The sequence below is a fragment of the Salvelinus fontinalis genome, chromosome 4, assembly GCF_029448725.1.
Source record: "Salvelinus fontinalis isolate EN_2023a chromosome 4, ASM2944872v1, whole genome shotgun sequence".
Taxonomy (NCBI): Eukaryota; Metazoa; Chordata; class Actinopteri; order Salmoniformes; family Salmonidae; genus Salvelinus; species Salvelinus fontinalis.
In genome coordinates, this window is record NC_074668.1 from 87,319,213 (window position 1) to 87,342,403 (window position 23,191).

Consider the following 23,191-nt stretch of genomic DNA (forward strand, 5'->3'; position numbering starts at 1 on the left):
TTATGTGTTATTTCTTACATTGGTACCCGAGGTGATCTTAGGTTTCATTACATACAGTCGGGAGGAACTACTGAATATACGATTAACGTCAACTAACCATCGTTCCTACCAGGAATATGACTTTCCCGAAACGGATCCAGTGTTTAGCCTTCCACCCAAAACAATGGATCTGATCCCAGCCGGCGACCCTACGCGACGCCGTAAAAGGGGAAAACGTAGCGGTCTCCTGGTCAGGCTTCGGAGACGGGCACATCGCGCTCCACTCCCTAGCATACTACTCGCCAATGTCCAGTCTCTTGACAATAAGGTTGATGAAATCCGAGCACGGGTAACATTCCAGAGAGACATCAGGGATTGCAACGTGCTCTGCTTCACGGAAACATGGCTAACTCAAGAGACGCTAACGGAGTCGGTGCAGCCAGCTGGTTTCTTCACGCATCGCGCCGACAGAAACAAACATCTTTCTGGTAAGAAGAGGGGCGGGGGGGTATGCCTTATGATTAACGAGACGTGGTGTGATCATCATAACAACACACAGGAACTCAAGTCATTCTGTTCACCTGATCTAGAACTCCTCACAATCAAATGTCGACCGCATTATCTACCAAGGGAATTCTCTTCGATCATAATCACAGCCGTATATATTCCCCCCCAAGCAGACACATCGATGGCCCTGAACGAACTCTATCTGACTCTTTGTAAACTGGAAACCACACACCCTGAGGCTGCATTCATCGTAGCTGGGGATTTTAACAAGGCTAATCTAAAAACAAAACTCCCTAAATTCTATCAGCATATCGATTGTGCTACCAGGGCTGGTAAAACCCTGGATCATTGTTATACTAACTTCCGCGACGCATATAAGGCCCTCCCCCGCCCTCCTTTCGGAAAAGCGACTCCATTTTGTTGATTCCAGCCTACAAACAGAAACTAAAACAACAAGCTCCCGCGCTCAGGTCTGTTCAACGCTGGTCCGACCAATCTGATTCCACGCTTCAAGACTGCTTCGATCACGCGGATTGGAATATGTTCTGCATTGCGTCCAACAACAACATTGAAGAATATGCTGATTCGGTGAGCGAGTTCATTAGGAAGTGCATTGACGATGTCGTACCCACAGCACCGATTAAAACATTCCCAAACCAGAAACCATGGATTGACGGCAGCATTCGCGTGAAACTGAAAGCGCGAACCACTGCTTTTAACCAGGGCAAGGTGACCGGAAACATGACCGAATACAAACAGTGTAGCTATTCTCTCCGCAAGGCTATCAAACAGGCTAAGTCCCAGTACAGAGACAAAATAGAGTCTCAATTCAACAGCTCAGACACAAGAGGTATGTGGCAGGGTCTACAGTCTATCACGGATTACAAAAAGAAAACCAGCCCCGTCGCGGACCATGATGTCTTGCTCCCAGACAGGCTAAATAACTTTTTTGCCCGCTTTGAGGACAATACAGTGCCACTGACACGGCCCGCTACCAAAACCTGCGGGCTCTCCTTCACTGCAGCCGAGGTGAGTAAAACATTTAAACGTGTTAACCCTCGCAAGGCTGCAGGCCCAGACGGCATTCCCAGCCGCGTCCTCAGAGCATGCGCAGACCAGCTGGCTGGTGTGTTTACGGACATATTCAATCAATCCTTATCCCAGTCTGCTGTTCCCACATGCTTCAAGAGGGCCACCATTGTTCCTGTTCCCAAGAAAGCTAAGGTAACTGAGCTAAACGACTACCGCCCCGTAGCACTCACTTCCGTCATCATGAAGTGCTTTGAGAGACTAGTCAAGGACCATATCACCTCCACCCTACCGGACACCCTAGACCCACTCCAATTTGCTTACCGACCCAATAGGTCCACAGACGACGCAATCGCAACCACACTGCACACTGCCCTAACCCATCTGGACAAGAGGAATACCTATGTGAGAATGCTGTTCATCGACTACAGCTCAGCATTTAACACCATAGTACCCTCCAAACTCATCATCAAGCTCGAGACCCTGGGTCTCGACCCCGCCCTGTGCAACTGGGTCCTGGACTTCCTGACGGGCCGCCCCCAGGTGGTGAGGGTAGGTAACAACATCTCCACCCCGCTGATCCTCAACACTGGGGCCCCACAAGGGTGCGTTCTGAGCCCTCTCCTGTACTCCCTGTTCACCCACGACTGCGTGGCCATGCACGCCTCCAACTCAATCATCAAGTTTGCGGATGACACTACAGTGGTAGGCTTGATTACCAACAACAACGAGACGGCCTACAGGGAGGAGGTGAGGGCCCTCGGAGTGTGGTGTCAGGAAAATAACCTCACACTCAACGTCAACAAAACAAAGGAGATGATTGTGGACTTCAGGAAACAGCAGAGGGAGCAACCCCCTATCCACATCGACGGGTCAGTAGTGGAGAAGGTGGAAAGTTTTAAGTTCCTCGGTGTACACATCACGGACAAACTGAATTGGTCCACCCACACAGACAGCGTTGTGAAGAAGGCGCAGCAGCGCCTCTTCAACCTCAGGAGGCTGAAGAAATTCGGCTTGTCACCAAAAGCACTCACAAACTTTTACAGATGCACAATCGAGAGCATCCTGTCGGGCTGTATCACCGCCTGGTACGGCAACTGCTCCGCCCACAACCGTAAGGCTCTCCAGAGGGTAGTGAGGTCTGCAGAACGCATCACCGGGGGCAAACTACCTGCCCTCCAGGACACCTACACCACCCGATGTCACAGGAAGGCCATAAAGATCATCAAGGACAACAACCACCCAAGCCACTGCCTGTTCACCCCGCTATCATCCAGAAGGCGAGGTCAGTACAGGTGCATCAAAGCAGGGACCGAGAGACTGAAAAACAGCTTCTATCTCAAGGCCATCAGACTGTTAAACAGCCACCACTAACATTTAGCGGCCGCTGCCAACATACTGACTCAACTCCAGCCACTTTAAAAATGGGAATTGATGGAAATTATGTAAAAATGTACCACTAGCCACTTTAAACAATGCCACTTAATATAATGTTTACATACCCTACATTACCCATCTCATATGTATATGTATATACTGTACTCTATATCATCTACTGCATCTTGCCATCTTTATGTAATACATGTACCACTAGCCACTTTAAACTATGCCACTTTATGTTTACATACCCTACAGTACTCATCTCATATGTATATACCGTACTCTATACCATCTACTGCATCTTGCCTATGCCGTTCTGTACCATCACTCATTCATATATCTTTATGTACATATTCTTTATCCCTTTACACTTGCGTGTATAAGGTAGTAGTTGTGGAATTGTTAGGTTAGATTACTTGTTGTTATTACTGCATTGTCGGAACTAGAAGCACAAGCATTTCGCTACACTCGCATTAACATCTGCTAACCATGTGTATGTGACTAATAAAATTTGATTTGATTTGATTTGCACATGTTTTGGAGAAGGTGTACACGTTCGGGGAAGAATCCAGCTACGACCGGTCCATTTCGTTTAATGTTTGTGAAACTCATGAGAGACAATACAGCCACATTACCATAACCCTGTTTATACATGAGTCTCAGTTACTGTATGAGGCTTGCATCTAATTGTTATATAAAATTTATGAGTAAAGATGAAACTATTTGTGAAATTATGTAATGTGATTTTAAACTGTTTAATGAAGGAAACTCCAATTCCCTTTGGAGTTTAACTAAATCATTGGCCTGCCCAATGAGCACAGACATTGATCTGGCGTCATGGGACAGCCCCTTTCTGCTCTTACCTCGATAACCACGAGAGGGTTAAGGTTTCAGACGATTGCTGAATTCTTAACCATACAACGTGGTTAAACTCTGAGACTATTGATACCGACAGAATAAGAACAAATCTTTGATACTAATTACTAGTCTGCAGCTAGGAATTCGGTACCATTGAACGCGAAGACCAACAACCGCCGAAACATCTATTCTATAACAACATTGCTGAATGTTACTCTGAACTACCATTCTAACCACGGCAGAGAGAGAGAGAGAGGGTGGACAAACTCTCCAACAGAAACAAACTTTCCAATAGAGATCACGACGACACAATGAGCGTAAATATATTGATTGATTGCAATTATTCCCGAATGAGTGAGCGTTCATGTGCAAAGGATTAGCATTTCAATTGTAATAATTATCAATTGTCTTTTATCTCAGTCGACCCCAACTTCCCTTTTGTCCACCAAGCCGCGATACCGGTTTATCCCACTAGGGAAACTCTGCTGTCATTTCCTTGTAATTATCTACTGTTTGTTTATGCATTTCTGTGATTATTTAGTTAGTTAATAAATAAAAGATTGAGACAATTGATGTATGGATGACTCATAGTGAAGACTGGGTTCGTGCAGTTAACCAACAATTTACGACGTTTGGAATGAGACTAACGTGAGGTAAAGAATAATTCATTAATTAGAATACTAATTGATCAGATATTAAAATATCTGAAAGTTATATTAGGAAAATTAGAACTTTGTAATCTGAATATTTTCCTTGGTGCCCCGACTTCCTAGTTAATTACATCTACCTGGTTAGTTAATCACGTAATAATAATTACAGAGAATTGATTTGATAAATGAGCTGGTGAATTGGTGTTGAATGCTGAGCTGTAGTCAATGAACAACATTCTCACATAGTTATTCCTCTTATTTAGGTGGGTGAGGGCAGTGTGGATGTGTTGTTGCCTACCCTCACCACCTGGGGTCGGGCCATCAGGAAGTCCAGGATCCAATTGCAGAGGGAGGTGTTCAGACCCAGAGTCCTAAGCTTACTGATGAGCTTTGAGGGGACAATGGTGTTGAATGCTGAGCTGTAGTCAATGTACAGCATTCTCACATAGTTATTCCTCTTATGTAGGTGGGTGAGGGCAGTGTGGAGCGCAATTTAGATTGCGTCGTCTATGGATCTGTTGGGGCGGTATGCAAATTGGAGTGGGTCTAGGGTGTCTGGGATAATGGAGTTGATGTGTGTCATAACCAGCCTCTCAAGGCACTTGATGATACATAAATCATATTAAAGAGAACTTATTAACTTGAATCAGCTTCATCATTGGGTGTGTGTGTGTGTGTGTGTGTGTGTGTGGGGGGGGGGTAAGATACTGAGTGTCAGTTCCTCATCATCTGTATCATCGCTCATCTGGTGTCCTAAAATAATAATAGATGCCATTTAGCAGATGCTTTTATCTAAAGCCACTTACAGTCATGTTACATATGGGTGGTCCCAGTGATCAAACCCACAACCCTGGTGTTACAAACACCATGCTACCTATAGGCCCCAAACTATATGCTCTGTAGAAAGGCTTGAATAAGTATCAGCAACAAGGTGAAATATGTTATTTTATTTTTCCCTGAACACAGAGATCCACAGAACACTTAAACCCAGCAGCTAAACAGCAAAATAGATAATACAAATGGCACCTTATTCCCTACACAGTGCACTATGAGCCCTGGTCCAAAGTACTGTAGTACTCTATATAGGAAATAGGGTGTAATTTGGAACAAAGACCAAGTATCTGTAGAGCCAGTTATGCTGTTCCACTTTCCTGCCACTAGAGGTCACAGGTCTCCTCTGATATTGTGCTCTTGTCAAAGATAGTGTACTTCTGTACATAGGGAATAGGGTGCCATTTGGGACGATCTGAGCATGGGCTCCTCATGAGGTCACTGAGACAGAGGCCAGTCTGGAAAGACTGGATGTGTTTCATCCATACTTCATTACTTGGTATTTATAACCCACACCACATGGGGGCTGTGTGTGTGTTTGTTTAGATGTTTGTGTGTGTGTGTTTTTGTTTAGATGTTTGTGTGTGTGTGTGTGTGTGTGTGTGTGTGTGTGTGTGTGTGTGTGTGTGTACATCTACAAGTGTGTGTGTTCATGCATATCTGTGTGTGTGTGTGCGTATCTGTGTGCGTGTGTGAGAGTGTGCAAGTGTGCATATGTGTGTGCCTGCTAGTGTGTGGGTGAGCAAGAGAGCGTGCGTGGATGTGCATGTGTTACCAAGCCATGTCCTGAGGTCCTATTCTTACCTCTGTCTCCTCAGTCTAATAGTCCTGAGGTCCTATTCTTACCTCTGTCTCCTCAGTCTAATAGTCCTGAGGTCCTATTCTTACCTTTGTCTCCTCAGTCTCAATGTCCTGCGGTCCTCTTCTATCCTCTGTCTCCTCAGTCTCATTGTCTCTCACAGTTCAAGCCTCTCAAATCATTCATGTAATGTAGGATGGCTGAATCAGCTGGAGACTTGGAGGAGGAGGAGGGAAGTGGAGGGGAGGGAAGGAGAGATAGGAGGGGAAAAGAGGAGTGAAGAGAGGAGAGGGGAGGAGGGGGAGGGGAGAAGGGGGATAAAAGGATGGGAGAAGATGGGAAAGGAGAGGATGGGTGGAGGGGAGCAGGATGAGAGGTACGTAACAGGTCATAAAATGTAACTGAACAAAGCATCAAACTTCAAGCACTGATTTGTAAGGAATCTTTAATAAAAGATAAATGTGTTACACCCTGGCAGAGAGGATACAGACACAGACACATGATGGGCACACACACACACATACTTTACGTCTTACTATACTTGTGAGGACTTTTTGGGGACCAACAATTGATTCATAATCTTATTTTCCTTAACCCTAAACCTAACCCTAACCCTAATCCCTACCCTAACCTTAACCCTAACTTTAACCTTAACTCCTAACCTTAACCGTAACCCTTAACCTATCCCCTAACCCTAATTTTAACACTAACCCTTAACCTAATCCCTAAACCTTAAAGGCATTTTTACAAGTGAGGACCGGCAAAATTTCCTAACTTCCCTGAATTTTAGTTGGTTTACTATTCTTGTACTCACAAGTATAGTAAAATGTGTACAGACACACACACAACACTGCTCTATAGGGAAAATGCAGAGAACACCATAGGGAGTTATCATCAAGGCCTTAACAGTCAGAGCTGCTAGATTCATTTAGGCCTCAATCCGTGGCGTGCTACAGGTCACTATACAACCAATGATGCAGCTTTTAAAGGCCTTCGCCCGACATTCCCAGAGATCGTATTCATGGTTAACATCTTGTGGGCCTCCTTCTTTAAAATATTGTTATAGTGCGTGGAGGATTGAATCCCAGCCTTAGTATTAGGCAGGAAATGGTGATGGTTGGCTGTGATTGGTTAACGATGTATACAGTATACAGAACTATACGGTCAGGAGTTTTTCCTGGTAATGAAGGTCACGTGGTCAGGAAAAACTCCAGGTCCTGATATAAGACATCATGATGCCCACACACAGTAATGATGACAAAAGGAGAGAGAACAAACAGTGTATTTACAAAACATCATCATTCTTTTTGGCCTTGATTCAGAACAGTAAAGCTATAAGTACGACCACTACGGAATAAAGTACGTATAATGTTGCCATCACGTAATCAACACAGATTTTGGGTTTCTTGAATGCCAAAGAGGGAAAAAACTCTTCTGATTCACAGGTCTCTCATGGGTCTTGTTGTTTTATGTGGGCTACGTTGCTATGTGAACGACCAGTCGCAGTCATAGCCTATCAGACGCTAAGCTGGTGATCCACCCCCCTTTCACACTCTCCTGTAGTGACTTCCTAGACGTTATTAGGATATAATATCTGTCACTTAGCAGATGCTTTTATGCAAAGCCACTAACCAAACAATGTCCGTGAGTGAATATGTCTTTAATATGTGTGAATGATCCTTGTGGGAAGTGAACCAATTACCTTGGATTTGCTAGTGCCACACTCTTACCAACTTTGGGGATGGTGAGGGAGAGGGAGAGGGAGAGGGAGAAGGAGAGGGAGAGGGAGGGGGAGAAGGAGAGGGAGAGGGAGAGGGAGAGGGATGTAGAGAAAATACCTCACAGAACAGAGTTGTGACACCAGTTAAATATCTTAGAATTATACATACAGTTCATCAACGTCATGGAAACTCCATAGAAATAAGGAGTGAAACAAGGAGAGGAAAGAAGAGGAGCAGGAGAATAAGGAGAGAAACAAGGAGAGGAGCAGGAGAATAAGGAGAGAAACAAGGAGAGGAAGTAGAGGAGCCAGGAGAATAAGGAGAGAAACAAGGAGAGGAAAGTAGAGGAGCTGGAGAATAAGGAGAGGAAAGTAGAGGAGCCAGGAGAATAAGGAGAGAAACAAGGAGAGGAAAGAAGAGGAGCAGGAGAATAAGGAGAGAAACAAGGAGTCCAGGAAGCTCAGTAGAATAAAAGAGAGATCAGTGCAGGAGAGAAAAGAGAGGAGGATGTGGGAGAGGAAGAGAGAAAAGAGAGGAGGAAGTTAGAGAACAGGAGGAGAGAAAAGAGAGGAAGAAGTGGGAGAACAGGAGGAGAGAAAAGAGGAGGAAGTGGGAGAACAGGAAGAAAAATAAGGTTAAAGGTAGAACAGAACAGATCAGGAGCGGATTTAAAAAAAGAGAAGGAATGAGAGGAGGAGGGAAAGCAGATCCGTAGAGAGACCGGAGGAAGAGGAGTGTGTCCCAATAATCTCTCCTTCTTCCTGAAGTGTGCACTCATTTGCTACTCCAACTAATGTAAAAATATTGGATTAGTGTAGACATGGGCTTCAAGGAGGTTCCATATACCAATCATTTCCTTTCAAATCCATGAAGTGAAGTGAACAAGTGCACACTTCATGGGAATGGGGGGATTATTGAGCCACAACCATGGAGATTGAGTAATAGGAAGGGAACGACCAGCAGGGTCAAATGTCAGGTCAAAGTTGAGAGGTGAGAGATCAGGGGTCAGAGGTTAAAGCGTTCCCTCGTCCAGCAGTTTGTTGATCCCGTTGCAGATCTTTCTCAGGTACAGTCTGTACTCCTCTCCGTCTCCGTACAGCTCGGCCAGGAACTCCCCGTGAGCAAAGTGGTTGAACACGTGGTCGATGCGAGTGTGCGACCGCAGGGTCAGGTGCTGCTCCACCAGCGCATGTAGAAGATCCCGGCATTCCAGCAGCAACTCTGACAGAATGCGGTGGTCGAACGTGTAGTCCACCTCGTAGAAACTGACCGCCGTCATGGCCGCCTGGTTCATCTTCTTCTTGAAGCGTTCGACCGTGTCCAGTTCGTCCGGGCTGAACTGGTGGTTGCGGTACAGGATGCCGATCTTCAGGGCGATCTTGATGACGTCTTTGACAATCTTGTGGGCCTCCTTCTTACTCTTGGTGAACTCCCGGCTGGCCTTGTACAGCTCGTCCAGGATCTCACTGCTGACGTCGTCCGTCAGGAGGTTGGCCACCGCCATGGTCGCCATCTTGGATAGGATCTTCTTCTGTGCCTGGAGGGCCAGGGAGCGAGAGTTGAAACACTCCTGGCCTGGAGGGGGGTGACAGGGTGGAGAAGGAGAGGAGAGAGAGAGATGGGGAGGAGAGGATGGTGGGGGAGAGAGGGGAGGAGTTAGGGGGGAGAGAGGTGAGGAGAGGGGGGATGGAGGAAGGGGAGGTAGGAGGACAGAGGAGGAGAGAGGGGGAGAGGGAGATAGGGGGAGAGATAGAGAGAGGTGTAGATGAAGGAGAGAGAGAGTTAGTGTTTATAGCTCCATAGCCCACCCAGTCAAACACACATTCCTCTCTGTCTCTCTGTTTAAAGCTCTTGTCAAAGAGAAGGACGAATCAGGACCAAACACACAGAGAAGATATGCTTTATACTAACCCTCCTTTTAAAGTCATACTGTAGTCATGCACTTCTTACAGTGAACACACACTGTAAACTCAGAGTACAGGAGTCAAACTCATAACACTTAGGTCTACAGTTATACTGTGCTTGTCAGACCAGCAGCAATTATATCAGTAGCATTAAAGGGGAAGTCTAAAGAGGATCAGTTCCTGGATCAGTAAAGGTTAAATTAAGTCAGTACAGTAAATTATCTGGAAAATCAAACCGTCTGAAACTTGCAGTGAAATGGCTGACACACACACATGCTCACACACACACACAGTACGATAGTCTGGATAGCTTTGCGTCATTTACCTCTTACATTCTCTAACGTTAAAAAAAAAAACTTCTCTGGCTACTTTCTCTCTTGTCAAACAACACTTATTTTACATAATCATTCCACTCCGTCATACTACAGTAAAACTACAGTGGTCTGACTGACTTTTAGACGGAGGGGGAAAGTGACTGACTGGTAGCCTGAGGGGGATAATGACTGACTGGTAGACTGAGGGGGATAATGACTGAGGGGGATACTGACTGATTGGTAAACTGAGGGGGGTAGTGAGGGACTGGTAGACTGAGGGGGATAATGACTGACTGGTAGACTGAGAGGGATAATGACTGACTGGTAGACTGAGAGGGATAATGAGGGACTGGTAGACTGAGGGGATAGTGACTGACTGGTAGACTGAGGGGGATAATGACTGACTGGTAGACTGAATGGGATAATGACTGACTGGTAGACTGACGGGGATAATGGCTGACTGGTAGACTGAGGGGGATAATGACTGACTGGTAGACTGAGAGGGATAATGACTGACTGGTAGACTGAAGGGGATAATGACTGAGGGGGATACTGACTGATTGGTAAACTGAGGGGGATAGTGACTGACTGGTAGACTGAGGGGGATAATGACTGACTGGTAAACTGAAGGGGATAGTGACTGACTGGTAGACTGAGGGGGATAATGAGGGACTGGTAGACTGAGGGGATAGTGACTGACTGGTAGACTGAGGGGGATAATGACTGACTGGTAGACTGAATGGGATAATGACTGACTGGTAGACTGACGGGGATAATGGCTGACTTGTAGACTGAGGGGGATAATGACTGACTGGTAAACTGAAGGGATAGTGACTGACTGGTAGACTGAGGGGGATAATGAGGGACTGGTAGACTGAAGGGGATAATGACTGACTGGTAGACTGACGGGGATAATGACTGACTGGTAGACTGAGGGGGATAATGAGGGACTGGTAGACTGAGGGGATAGTGACTGACTGATAGACTGAGGGGGATAATGACTGACTGGTAGACTGAAGGGGATAATGACCGAGGGGGATAATGACTGACTGGTAAACTGAGGGGGATAATGACTGACTGGTAGACTGAGGGGGATAATGACTGACTGGTAGACTGACGGGGATAATGACTGACTGGTAGACCGAGGGGGATAATGACTGACTGGTAGACTGAGGGGGATGGTGAGGGCCTTAGAGTTGGGTCAGGAGTTTCTCCTGGCCAGTTCACATGGAAAACTCCTGTCCCTATGACTGAACAAATTAATTAATGAATAAACAAATGAATGAACGAAAGAATGAACAATAATAAATATCAGTGGTGTAAAGTACTTAAGTAAAAATACTTGAAAGTACTACTTAAGTCGTTTTTTTGGGTATCTGTACTTTACTTTAGTATTTATATTTTTGAGAACTTTTACTTTTACTTTCCTAAAGAAAATATTGTACTTTTTACTCCATACATTTTCCCTGACAACCCAAATTACTCGTTATATTTTGAATGCTTAGCAAGACAGGAAAATTGTGAAATTCACACACTTATCAAGAGAACACGTGGTCATCCCTACTCCCTAAGGTCTGGCGAACTCACTAAAAACAAAAGCATCTTTTGTAAATAATGTCTGAGTGTTTGTGCCCTTGGCTATCCATACATTTTAAAAACAAGAAAATGGTACCATCTGCTTTGCTTAATATAAGGAATTTGAAATGGTTTGTACTTTTACTTTTGATACTTAAATATATTTGAGCAATTCCATTTACTTTTGATAACTAAGTAAATTTAAAACCAAATACATTTAGACTTTTTCTTAAGTAGTATTTTACTGGGTGTCTTTCACTTTTACTTGAGTAACTTTCTATTAAGGTATTTATACTTTTACTCAAGTATAACAATTGGGTACTTTTTCCACCACTGATATATAGATAGATAGAAATGAATGAATGAAAGAATAAATAAATGAATACATAAATACATGAATAAATACATAAATAAACAAGTACATAAATGACCAAAAGCAAATCACATGTGTGTCACATGTATGAAGAACAGAAGCTATAGCTGGCTTGTAATGGAGAGGAAAACTAGAAACAGACATCTCTTCAGAGAAATGCCAACAAGCTAACATATAGCATGTGTTTGAGTCTGAGTGCATGTGAGGCACACACCCACGCACACTCGCACTGATACACACACACTCACACACACACACACACACACACACACACACACACACACACACACACACACACACACACACACACACACACACACACACACACACACACACACACACACACACACACACACACACACACACACACACACACACACATGCGCACACTCGCACGCACGCACCGATACACACACACACACACGCATACAAACACACAGACACACACACACAAACACACACACAAACACAAACACACACACATGTGAGGGGTGGGAGGCGTAGGCAGAGTACGGCTGTGAATGGGTTTTATTTTCATCCCACCCAGCACCAAATTACACACCACATATCAACCATTATGATTAAAGAGGCTTTTTTTCTTCTATGCTTCTTTCTAGTTTCCCTGAGTAGGAATTCAGTCTGGGGGAGGGGGAGAGAGAGACAGAGAGAGACAGAGAGAGAGAAAGACAGAGACAGATAGAGACAGAGAGACAGAGAGAGACAGAGACATGGAGAGAGAGAGGCAGAGAGAGACAGAGAGAGACGTAGAGAGACAGAGAGACACAGAGAGACCAGAGTCTACACCTTCACTATGGTGAATCACTAAAACAATACAGAAATACACTACGGAAAAAGAAGGAACAGCACGTCAGATATCAGCTCAATGTAATTGAAGAATCCATAGACTCTAACCACTTCTGGGAAAATTGGAACACACTAAACAAACAACAAAACGAAGAGTTATCTATCCAAAATGGAGATGTATGGGTAGGCAGACCTGGCTCTCAAGAGAAGGCAGGTTATGTGCACACTGCCCACAAAATGAGGTGGAAACTGAGCTACACTTCCTAACCTCCTGCCCAATGTTTGACCATAATAGAGACACATATTTCCCTCAGATTACACAGACCCACAAAGAATTCGAAAACAAACCCGATTTTGATAAAGTCCCATATCTATTGGGTGAAATACCAAGGTGTGCCATCACAGCAGCAAGATTTGTGACCTGCTGCCACAGGAAAAGGTCAACCAGTGAAGGACAAACACAATTGTAAATACAACCCATATTTATGTTTAGTAATTTCCCTTTTGTACTTTAACCATTTGTACATCGTTACAACACTGTATATGTACATAATATGACATTTATAATGTCTTCATTCTTTTGGAACTTCTGTGAGTGTAATGTATACTCTTCATTTTTTTGTTTTTTTTCACTTTTGTATATTATCTACCTCACTTGCTTTGGCAATGTTAACTTATGTTTCCCATGCCAATAAAGCCCCTTGAATTGAATTTAATTGAGACAGAGACGTAGAGAGACAGAGAGACAGAGACATGGAGAGAGAGAGACAGAGACATGGAGAGAGAGAGACAGAGAGAGAGACAGAGACATGGAGAGAGAGAGAGACAGACAGAGAGAAAGAGAGACAGAGAGACAGAGAGACAGACAGAGACATGGAGAGAGAGAGAGACAGAGAGAGAGACAGAGACAGAGAGACAGAGAGACAGACAGAGACATGGAGAGAGAGAGACAGAGAGAGACGTAGAGAGACAGAGAGACAGAGACATGGAGAGAGAGAGAGACAGACAGACAGAGAGAAAGAGAGACAGAGAGTGAGACAGACAGAGAGAGAGAGAGACAGAGACAGAGACAGAGGCAGCGAGAGATAAGCCCGACATATCCCCTCCTTTCTCTTTTGCTGCTCTGTGCAGTAGCCCCATATCTGCTCTCTTTCTGTCTCCAACAAGATCTCACAGTTTGACCAATTTGACTTCAGATTCCGACTTTTGTCCATGTTTCTCCAAACGTCAAATGTGTTTTGGACATCCTGGGTTGCTCTGCTGCTGTCGCCGGCACCTCCCGGCTGGTTAAGTTAGGCACTAAGTTTAGGCATAAATAACGAGTGCCTGTCACTGGGCTTAAACACGTTTCCCTTGGAGCCGGAGCTCGTGGCTAATATTTTGTTTATTTACAATAGAACACTGTCTGTATAATTGACAGGCTTTATTTGTAATTATAAACAAACACAAATGTGCACACACGCAAGTAGGCACGGATGCACGCAGGCACGCACGCAGGCACGCACGCAGGCACGCATGCATACCTGCTATCTATATCTGTCACAGGCATCGTTTCCCTGTAACTAATATCCTGTAGTTCTGAATCAACCCTTTGTTCTAGTGTGTTCTCATTTCCCCTTGTCCTCTGGAGGGTTATGTGTCTGTTATGAGGCTCGTCCCCCAGTCCTCTGGAGGGTTATGTGTCTGTTATGAGGCTCGTCCCCCAGTCCTCTGGAGGGTTATGTGTCTGTTATGAGGCTCGTCCCCCAGTCCTCTGGAGGGTTATGTGTCTGTTATGAGGCTCGTCCCCCAGTCCTCTGGAGGGTTATGTGTCTGTTATGAGGCTCGTCCCCCAGTCCTCTGGAGGGTTATGTGTCTGTTATGAGGCTCGTCCCCCAGTCCTCTGGAGGGTTATGTGTCTGTTATGAGGCTCGTCCCCCAGTCCTCTGGAGGGTTATGTGTCTGTTATGAGGCTCGTCCCCCAGTCCTCTGGAGGGTTATGTGTCTGTTATGAGGCTCGTCCCCCAGTCCTCTGGAGGGTTATGTGTCTGTTATGAGGCTCGTCCCCCAGTCCTCTGGAGGGTTATGTGTCTGTTATGAGGCTCGTCCCCCAGTCCTCTGGAGGGTTATGTGTCTGTTATGAGGCTCGTCCCCCAGTCCTCTGGAGGGTTATGTGTCTGTTATGAGGCTCGTCCCCCAGTCCTCTGGAGGGTTATGTGTCTGTTATGAGGCTCGTCCCCCAGTCCTCTGGAGGGTTATGTGTCTGTTATGAGGCTCGTCCCCCAGTCCTCTGGAGGGTTATGTGTCTGTTACATAACACATGTTATGGGACGCAGCCTCAGAGTAACATAACATGATAGACAACTTGTTGAAACACCCGTATTTGAAAACATCAGAAACATAATTGTAACACTATTACAAGTTTGACAAATGTCACTAATCCGAAGCAGGAAACCCACACTGTGGTAACTATGTTGCCGTTTGATTGACAGCTCAATACAACAAGTTCTAATTCATCCCATGGCTACGTCCAAAATCAGACCCTATTTCCTATTTAGTGCACTGCTTTTGGCCAGGGTCTTTCGGACTCTTGTAAATGGTAGCACAATAAATAAGGAATAGGGTGGAACCAATAGGACTCTGTTCAAAGTAGTGTACTATTTGGGGAATAGGGTGACATCTCATATGCAGGCGATGGCATCTCTCTGAGTGTCTCTGAGACTTTACATGTCAGCCTTTAGCCTCAGACTGAACTCTGATGTTTCACACCAAAGATAATAGAGGAGCAGAGGAGAGAACCTGACAAAAGGAGGTGTGAGAGAAGTGACAGAGTGTGAGAGGGAGGGAGCTCTGGCATCTTCCCCAATATTTGGAAACAAGGTCTGATCACCCCAGGCCACAAAAGTGGAGACAAATTTGAGACAAATAACTACAATGGGATATGCGTCAACAGCAACCTTGGGAAAATCCTCTGCATTATCATTAACAGCAGACTCGAACATTTCCTCATTTCCTCAGTACAATGTACTGAGCAAATGTCAAATTGTATTTTTACCGAACTACCGTATGACAGACCACATATTCACCCTGCAAACCCTAATTGACAAACAAACGAACCAAAACAAAAGCAAAGACTTCTCATGCTTTATTGATTTCAAAAAGGTTTCTGACTCAATTTTGCATGAGGATCTGATTTACAAATTGATGGAAAGTGGTGTTGGGGGAAAAACATAGACCATTATAATATCCATGTACACAAACAAGAAGTGTGCGGTTAAAATAGGCAAAAAACACACATTTGTCCCACAAGGCCGTGGGGTGAGACAGGGATGCAGCTTAAGCCCCACCCTCTTCAACATATATATCAACGAATTGGCGAGGGCAGTAGAACACTCTGCAGCACCCGGCCTCACCCTACTAGAATCTGAAGTCAAATGTCTACTATTTGCTGATGATCTGGTGCTTCTGTCGCCAACTACGCAGGGCCTAGAGCAGAACCTAGATCTTTTACACAGATTCTTTCAGATCTGGGCCCTGACAGTAAATCTCAGTAAGAACAAAATAATGGTGTTCCAAAAAAGGTCCAGTTGCCAGGACCACAAATACAAATTCCATCTAGACACTGTTGCCCTAGAGCACACAACAAACTATACCTACCTTGGCCTAAACATCAGCACCACAGGTAACTTCCACAAAGCTGTGAACGATCTGAGAGACAAGGCAGGAAGGGCCTTCTATGCCATCAAAAGGAATATAAAATTTGACGTACCAATTAGGATCTGGTTAAAAGTACTTGAATCAGTTATAGAACCCATTGCCCTTTATGGTTGGGAGGTCTGGGGTTCGCTCACCAACCAAGAATTCCTGCCAAATGTATGACCATATTAGAGACACATATTTCCCTCAGATTACACAGACCCACAAAGAATTCGAAAACAAATTACATTTTGATAAACTCCCATATCTATTGGGTGAAATACCACACTGTGCAATCACAGCAGCAAGATTTGTGACCTGTTGCCACAAGAAAAGGGCAACCAGTGAATAATGTTTTTCTTCCAAGATGCCGTAGCAGTCGGACGTGTGTTTTTGTCTTGTCCCTTCCTGTCACTTGTAAAAATCGTTTTTACAACAAAAAAAATCCCGTATACATATTTAATATTTTAATATCACTTTCTATCTACGGACTGAATATACTCTCCTGCAACCCGCCTCACCCAATATGGTACGGATATGCTATTTTTATACTTAAGAACTCATCAACTCATCAAAAGATAGCCAGCTAACTGGCTACCAGCTAACTGGCTACTAGTTAGCCATGGCCCGCTAGCTGTCTAAAGTACATTGGACTGTTAGCTTAAGAGGCTCATCGGACAAATTCTTTGGCCACTATACCCACCATACGGAGCCCTGCTGATCCGTCATCTGAACCGTCGCCTGATCCGGAACCACAACAGATGCTAGCCAGCTAACTAGCTACTAGCTAGTAGTCAGCTAGCGGTCATCAGCCACCTCTAGCACGGACAACTCTCACCAGTCTGCACAGCGCGACTCAAACCAGAGGAATTCTGACTTCTTTTTCTCCATATCTCCGGATTCCTACCGCAAGCTCTGAACCTTTTATTTATTTATTTATTTTCTTCACCTGGATCACCGCAGCTAGCTAGCTGCTATTCGAGTGGCCATTCCTGGCTAACGTCACTGTCCCGAAGCAATAACCAATTAGCCTGGAGCTAGCCTTGCTAGGCCCATCTCCCTGCTAGCCAAAGAGGTCCATCAGCCACTACTTGGGCTATAATATCTCTTTTTTGGCCTGGTTTACCACACGGAGCCCTGCTGATCCATCTGCTGATGTAATAGCACGAGAGGGCCACAACAGACTTTCTTCCGTTGCAACGTCCCTCCAAGGCCCTTCTGTTAGCTTGCTAGCCCCGGCCCGCAAGCTGCCTGAAGCCACTCACTGGACTCCTATGATCACTCGGCTATGCATGCCTCTCACTAACGCCAATATGCCTTGTCCATTGCTGTTTTGGTTAGTATTTATTGCATTATTTCACTGTAGAGCCTCTAGCCCTGCTCAATACGCCTTATTTAACACTTTAGTTCCACCTACCACACATGCAGTGACCTCACCTGGTTTAAATTATATTTCTAGGGACAATATCTCTTTCATCTTCACTCTAGGCACAGGTTTACCCTCACTGTATCCATATCCTACCATTCCTTTGTCTGTACATTATGCCTTGAATCTATTCTACCTTGCCCAGAAATCTGCTCCTGTTTTGAAATTCTCTCTGTTCTGAACGTACTAGACGACCAGTCATTTTAGCCTTTAGCCGTACCCTTATCCTACTCCTCCTCTGTTCCTCTGCTGATGTGGAGGTTAATCCAGGCCCTGCAGTGCCTAGCTCCACTCCCATTCCCCAGGCGCTATAATTTGCTGACTTCTGTAACCGTAAAAGCCTTGGTTTCATGCATGTTAACATTAGAAGCCTCCTCCCTAAGTTTGTTTTATTCACTGCCCTAGCACACTCTGCCAACCCGAATGTCCTAGCCGTGTCTGAATCCTGGCTCAGGAAGACCACCAAAAACCCAGAAATGTCCATCCCTAACTACAACATTTTCCCACAAGATAGAACTGCCAAAGGGGGCGGTGTTGCAATCTACTGCAGAGATAGCCTGCAGAGTTCTGTCTTACTATCCAGGTCTGTACCCAAACAATTTGAGCTTCTACTTTTAAAAATGCACCTTTCCAGAAACAAGTCTCTCACCGTTGCCGCTTGCTATAGACCACCCTCTGCCCCCAGCTGTTCCCTGGACACTATATGTGAACTGATTGCCCCCCATCTATCTTCAGAGCAAGTGCTGCCAGGTGACCTAAACTGGGACATGCTTAACACCCCAGCCATCCTACAATCTAAGCTTGATGCCCTCAATCTCTTACAAACTATCAATGAACCCACCAGGTACAACCCCAAATCAGTAAACACGGGCACCCTCATAGATATCATCCTAACCAACTTGCCCTCCAAATACACCTCTGCTGTTTTTAACCAAGATCTCAGCGATCACTTCCTCATTGCCTGCATCCGTAACGGGTCTGCGGTCAAGCGACCACTCTCATCACTATCAAACGCTCCCTAAAACACTTCAGCGAGCAGACCTTCCTCACCATCTTAAATAAGCATGCCCCTTTCAAAAAAATGTAGAACCAGGAACAGATATAGCCCTTGGTTCTCTCCAGACCTGACTGCCCTTGACCAGCACAAAAAACATCCTGTGGCGTTCTGCATTAGCATCGAATAGCCCCCGTGATATGCAAATTTTCAGGGAAGTCAGGAACAAATATACACAGGCAGTTAAGAAAAGCTAAGGCTAACTCAAAAAAGTTCTGGGGCACTGTAAAGTCCATGGAGAAGAGCACCTCCTCCCAGCTGCTCACTGCACTGAGGCTAGGAAATACTGTCACCACCGATAAATCCACTATAACTGAAAATTTCAATAAGCATTTTTCTACGGCTGGCCATGCTTTCCACCTGGCTAACCCTACCCCGGTCAACAGCCCTGCACTCCCCACAGCAACTCGCCCAAGCCCCCACCATTTCTCCTTCACCCAAATCCAGATAGCCGATGTTCTTAAAGAACTGCAAAACCTGGACCCTTACAAATCAGCCGAGCTAGACAATCTGGACCCTCTCTATTTAAAATGATATGCTGAAATTGTTGCAACCCCTATTACTATTACCTCTCTTTCGTATTCCCAAAGATTGGAAAGCTGCCGCGGTCATCCCCCTCTTCAAAGGGGGAGACACTCTAGACCCGAATTGCTACAGACCTATATCTATCCTACCCTGCTTTTATAAGGTCTTCGGAAGCCAAGTCAACAAACAGATTACCGACCACTTCGAATCCCACCGTACCTTCTCCGCTATGCAGTCTGCTTTCAGAGCTGATCATGGGTGCACCTCAGCCATGCTCAAGGTCCTAAATGATATCATAACCGCCATCGATAAGAGACGTTACTGTGCAGCCGTATTCATCGACCTGGCCAAGGCTTTCGACTCTATCAATCACTACATTCTTATTGTCAGACTCAACAGCCTTGGTTTCTCAAATGATTGCCTCACCTGGTTCACCAACTACTTCTCTGATAGAGTTCAGTGTGTCAAATTGGAGGGCCTGTTGTCCGGACCTCTTGCAGTCTCTATGGGGTGCCACAGGGTTCAATTCTCGGGCCGACTCTCTTCTCTGTATACACCAATGATGTTGCTCTCGCTGCTGGTGATTCTCTGAACCACCTCTACGCAGACGACACCATCCTGTATACTTCTGGCCCTTCTTTGGACACTGTGTAACTAACCCTCAGACGAACTTCAATGCCATACAACTCTCCTTCCGTGGCCTCCAACTGCTCTTAAATGCAAGTAAAACTAAGTGCATGCTCTTCAACCGATCACTGCCCACACCTGCCTGCCCGTCCAGCATCACTACTCTTAGAATACGTGGACAACTAATAAATACCTAGGTGTCTGGGTAGACTGTAAACTCTCCTTCCAGACTCACTTTAAGCATCTCCAATCCAAAATTTAATCTAGAATCGTCTTCCTATTTCGCAACAAAGCATCCTTCACTCATGCAGCCAAACATACCCTCGTAAAACTGACCACACTACCGATCCTCGACTTCGGCGATGTCATCTATAAAATAGCCTCCAACACTCTACTCAACAAATTGGATGCAGTTTATCACAGTGCCATCCGTTTTGTCACCAAAGCCCAATATATTACCCACCACTGCGACCTGTACACTCGTTGGCTGGCCATCGCTTCATACTCGTCGCCAAACCCACTGGCTCCAGGTCATCTACAAGTCTCTGCTAGGTGAAGCCCCGCCTTATCTCAGCTCACTGGTCACCATAGCAGCACCCACCCGTAGCACGCGCTCCAGCAGGTATATCTCACTGGTCACCCCCAAAGCCAATTCCTCCTTTGGCCGCCTCTCCTTCCAGTTCTCTGCTGCCAATGACTGGAACGAACTGTAACAATCTCTGAAGCTGGAGACTCTTACCTCCATCACTAACTTTAAGCACCAGCTGTCAGAGCAGCTCACAGATCACTGCACCTGTACATAGCCCATCTGTAAATAGCCCATCCAATCTACCTCATCCCCATACTGTATTTATTTATTTATCTTTCTCCTTTGCACCCCAGTATCTCTACTTGCACATTCATCTTCCGTACATCCTACCATTCCAGTGTTTAATTGCTATATTGTAGTTACTTCACCACCATGGCCTATTTATTACCTTACCTCTCTTATCCTACCTCATTTGCACATGCTGTATATAGATTTTTTTTTATATGTTTGTTTATTCCATGTGTAACTCTGTGTTGTTGTATGTGTGACGAACTGCTTTGCTTTATCTTGGCCAGGTCGCAGTTGCGAATGAGAACTTGTTCTCAACTAGCCTACCTGATTAAATAAAGGTGAAATAAAAAAATAAACACCATTAATTAAATAGAACCCATATTTATGTTTATTTATTTACCCTTTTGTATTTTAATTGTTTGCACATCATTACAACACTGTATATAGACATATGACATTTTAAATCACTTTGTTCTTTTGGAACTTTTTGTGATTGTAATGTTTACTGTTCATTTTATTGTTTATTTCACTTTGGTTATTATCCATTTCACTTGCTTTGGCAATGTAAACATATGTTTCCCATACCAATAAAGCCCCTTGAATTGAATTGAATTGAAAGGGGAGCGAGAGGGAGAGTGCGAGAGAGGGAGAGAGAGAAAAAGGATGGTAAGAAGTGGGAGATAGCTTTTAGCACAGAAGTACACGTGAGTGAAGAGAGTGTAATAAGGAATTGGTGTGTGTGTGTTTGTGTGTCCCCTCTCAGACCTGTAGCTAATGCAGGCATGGTGGCACAGAGTCCTCACCTCTCTTGTGCTTCTCATAAGTAACTTGATCTTACAAGCCCAGGTCGATATTTGACATTTATCCAACAACCGCAAACCTCTCATCTCCACGTCTGTTGGTAATATGGTTCTCTGGAAAGCAGAGAGAGAGAGAGAGAAGCCTCTCCTGACCTGAAGTAACACTGTAGCCTTGGCACACAGACACAGACAGTATACAGTATACAATACGATCCACTCTTATTGTCCCCAAGAGGAAAGTTGTGTTGGACATACCACACACTGATTACTACCTATACTCTGCTTGTTTTGAAAGATGTGTGTAGTTACAGCAGCTATACAATTGCCATTACAAGTTAAATTTCACATTCAAAGTGTAGCTTTTACCATCATGTATGTCTTGGTACATGGTGCAAACATCTGAAGACTATTTCAGTAAGTAGGGCTTTTTTATTTTCCAGTCTACATGGTGAATCCTCTCAGTGGGCCTTTCTCTCTTCCCACGTTCTCTCCTCTTTTCCCTTCCCTCTTTCTCCTCCTCTCTTTTACTTTTTGTTCATTCTCTCTCAATCTATTGTGCAGCTGACTGAAGCACTGAGATTTTAGAACCAGAGTGCGCTCACACACATACACACAGACACACACGATAGCTGTCAATCAAAATGCACTAAAGTAAAACCAAAACTAACCTTGACAGTTAAGTTCAGGTATTAAAAACTTCTCACGAGTCACCATCCCGGTTCCGGGAGCACCCCCCACAGTAAAAAAAAGCTGACTAGCATAGCCTAGCATAGCGTCACAAGTAAATACTAGCATCTAAATATCATTAAATCACAAGTCCAAGACACCAGATGAAAGATACAGATCTTGTGAATCCAGCCATCATTTCTGATTTTTTTTATGTTTTACAGGGAAGACACAATATGTAAATCTATTAGCTAACCACGATAGCAAAAGACAACTTTTTTTCCCACCATTTTTTTCCTGCATGGGTAGCTATCACTAATTCGACTAAATAAAGATATATATAGCCACTAACCAAGAAACAACTTCATAAGATGACAGTCTGATAACATATTTATGGTATAGCATATGTTTTTTTTGAAAAATATGCATTTTTCAGGTATAAATCACAGACCTACATTGCAGCTGCAATCTGAAATAGTGCCGAAGCTGCCAGAATAATTACAGAGACCAACGTCAAATAACTAATTACTCATCTTAAAACATTTCTGAAAAATACACAGCGTACAGCAAATGAAAGCCCAACATCTTGTGAATCCAGCCAATATGTCAGATTTTTTAAGTGTTTTACAGCGAAAACACAATATAGCATTATATGAGCTTACCACAATAGCCAGAATCACAACCGCATTTACCAGCAGTAAATGTTAGCGATCGTAACAACCCAGCAAAAGATATATAATTTTACTAACCTTGATATACTTCATCAGATGACAGTCCTGTAACATCATATTACACAATGCAAATAGCTTTTGTTCGAAAATGTGCATATTTAGCAGCACAAATCGTGGTTATGCAATGTAATCAGTAAAAACAT

The 23,191-nt window shown here is 44.5% G+C and overlaps 1 protein-coding gene across 1 annotated transcript in view; it reads right to left on the minus strand.

Annotated features, from left to right (window-relative positions):
• Positions 1-6,461: 6,461 nt before the first annotated feature.
• Positions 6,462-23,191, minus strand: part of LOC129854599 (tumor necrosis factor alpha-induced protein 8-like protein 3) — a 41,565-nt gene continuing 24,835 nt past the window's right edge. The window contains exon 2 of the mRNA XM_055921840.1: positions 6,462-9,329. Coding sequence (XP_055777815.1) covers positions 8,767-9,329 — 563 coding nt within the window. The 3' untranslated portion in view covers positions 6,462-8,766. The remainder of the gene's footprint in view (positions 9,330-23,191) is intronic.